Raw genomic sequence first — 2,654 nt, 5'->3', positions numbered from 1 at the left:
CGTAACAAGACAGCAGAAACAAATCTGACTCTCAGTGTTTCCTGTAAGTGATCCTGTCGGCTCGTGGTGCTTCAGCTGTTTCTTAATCATGACGGCCTGTATGGAGTGGTATGAGGGCCAAAATTAAGACTATTGCACATCCATCTCTTGCTACGTTCTTGTAGCAGGAGGTTAGATCTTTTCCTAAGCCAGCTACTGATTCAATTAATGTTAGGCCGGCACCAGTAACTGAGAGGCCGGCTCTGGCAAATGGGAAGGAAACTATTCATTTGCGTTAGCATCGGAGAGGCTAGCGACTAGCATGGATAGGTGTCCCTTACACAGAATCTACTGTTCAACATGACCTCAAGCATAAATATTAAACATAAAACACATTATTGTAAAMCAGACAGCTTTAGTTACCATCTGATTTAGCAGCTCTGTTTGTCCTTGTCYATTGGTTGACTGCGGTGTTTTTTTTTCTCGTTTGCCAAATTATGAGAAAAGCCAGAACTATCAAGTTAGGGCTTTTTAGAGAAACAAACTGCTTTGTTGAACTCTGCATTTCTTCTAATGAGCTTGATGTTGTTGTCAACTAAGCTGATGGTCCAAACTTTCTTCACCCCACTGGACTGTGTACAACACCCCAATCCCACCCTGAGTTTGTGTCGAGTCTATGGATCATGTTTGAGATGCAATGTGATGTTATGATAGGAGAAAATACTTGTGAGACACTCCAGCAACTTACAGGATGACAATAWTTCTCTGCCWGTTTTTTTTACACCGGTKAAATAGTTGACAGATTCCCTGTAAAACACGTCATCCAAAACTTTRTGTCCYGTTTTCYTCAGATGCTCCTAAAGACACCTCAGCATCCATCAGTCCATCAGGTTTGGTGTCAGCAGGTAGCTGGGTGGAGCTGAGCTGCTCCAGCAGAGCCAAGCCTCCTGTCAGAACCTTCACCTGGTTCAGGAACTGTACAGGTGGACCTGTTAATGTGTCTGAAGGCCATGTTTATAATTTCAGTGTCACAGAGGGAGGAAAGTTTTACTGTGTGGCTGTAAATAATCTGGGTAATCAGACGTCATYAGTGGTTCATCTCAGAGTTCAAGGTAAATATTTTCCTGGACTGACTTTAGTAACGTCACAGTTTTATTGTGATTATTTACATGTTGTTTGTTTCATTGAGGTTCAGGGAAAAAACCTTTCTGGGTGATAATCCCAGTAGGAATCATTCTGCTCATCTTCCTGGTTGTTTTAGTTTGGTGAGTAACAGAAATGAAAACATCTAAAGTAATCATAAAACAGTACCTGAGATTAAAGTATAAATACTTTAGGATCTTCTTGATGATCTTCCACTAATGTTTGTCTCAGATCTGTCTCTCAGTCTGTGTCTTTGTGTTTTATCTGATGTCTTCCAGGTGGTTTAAGTTCAAACGTAGAGCTCCTCAACAGACTCAGGTGGGTAAAGATTCAGAACTGATCTGTTTTAATCTGAAGATCTGTGACAGCATCAAGATGGAAGTGACAATTTTATTTTCCTCACAGGATCAAACAGGTGAGAAGGTTACTGCTCAAAACACAGACAATGAGACTAAAGGAGGAGAACTTCATTATGGAGAAGTGAAGTTCACCAAGAAGACACAGGAAGTGTCCTCCGTCTCAGTTCAGGACAAAGAACAAGTGGAGACGGAGTACGCAGGCGTTAAAGTGTCCAAACCAGGAAACAGTCCAGAGGGTCTCTATGCTCAAGTGAAGTGAATATATTTTATTATACTGTGTTTTATATGATCAGAACAGTTTTTGTCTCATTTTTTTCCAAATGTGTCAGTCTGTCACAACTTTGAATTATTTGAAGTATTTTCTCAAAATTGCTTTACAACATTCAAACAAAATGCGATGTAGTYATGAAATGTAACAGACTTTTTCATCAGGACAAGAAACCTTTTGATTGGACGCTGAAAGAAGAAGTGTGTCTGTGTGAGGAAGTCAGGTGTGGCAAGATGTAAATGTGGAGCAGGACCTTTAAGGACAGAGATAGAGAGGTGAGGTGTAGAGGTGACAGGTGGGTTCAGGAGCAGTGGAGAAGATCAGGTTAATGGATGAGGTCAGGAAGGAGACCCCACAGACTGAGAGGTTTTCAGGTGACACTGATCTGTGGGGGGCTCTGTTCCTGCTGCAGGTTTAAGCACCGGATTCTTGTCAGTGAAGAAAATGAACAGATGACCTGTGATCTGCAGTGAGAGTAGGGAGCAGGTGGWAGAGAGTCTAGAGAGAAGAGGACTGAAAGTCCTGAATGCTTGTGAATCTGAGAGGCAGTTGGGGAGGTGAAGCTAAAGGGATGGAAGTACTGAAGGTGGAGGATAAATGGTGGATAAATTAGTAAATGTTTCCACTTSCACTTCTTGGACCTGCTGAGCCTCCAGCTCCCTCTGCTGGACATTCTCCAGTTGACGTCTCATTAATACCCAATTTCTCCGAAATACCAATAAAAAAATAAAATTTGGCTCTAAATTCAAAATTTTGCCTTTTTATAAGAAACGAAAAAGTTGAATTTTAAAGCATTATAAAAGATAAAAAAAAACAATTTTATGTTTATAAATCTTTTTTGGCTGCATGTTGAAAACAACTTTAAAAACCACAAACCAACATTTTGTTTGTTTCCTTGTTTACTA

At 40.6% G+C, this 2,654-nt stretch overlaps 1 protein-coding gene across 1 annotated transcript in view; it reads left to right on the top strand.

Annotated features, from left to right (window-relative positions):
• The window catches only part of LOC106530839 (sialic acid-binding Ig-like lectin 14), a gene marked incomplete at its 3' end in the record, with an annotated part of 7,268 nt that extends 6,216 nt beyond the window's left edge, over positions 1–1,052 (top strand). Inside the window, 2 exon segments of the mRNA XM_014026547.1 lie at positions 1–43; positions 831–1,052. Of these exon segments, the coding sequence (XP_013882001.1) occupies positions 1–43; positions 831–1,052 (265 nt within the window).
• Between the last annotated feature and the right edge of the window lie 1,602 nt (positions 1,053–2,654).

Source organism: Austrofundulus limnaeus, unplaced genomic scaffold, assembly GCF_001266775.1.
Source record: "Austrofundulus limnaeus strain Quisiro unplaced genomic scaffold, Austrofundulus_limnaeus-1.0 Scaffold567, whole genome shotgun sequence".
Classification (NCBI taxonomy): Eukaryota; Metazoa; Chordata; class Actinopteri; order Cyprinodontiformes; family Rivulidae; genus Austrofundulus; species Austrofundulus limnaeus.
Note: the sequence above shows the minus strand (reverse complement) of the source record. Positions and strands in the feature narration are given on the sequence as shown.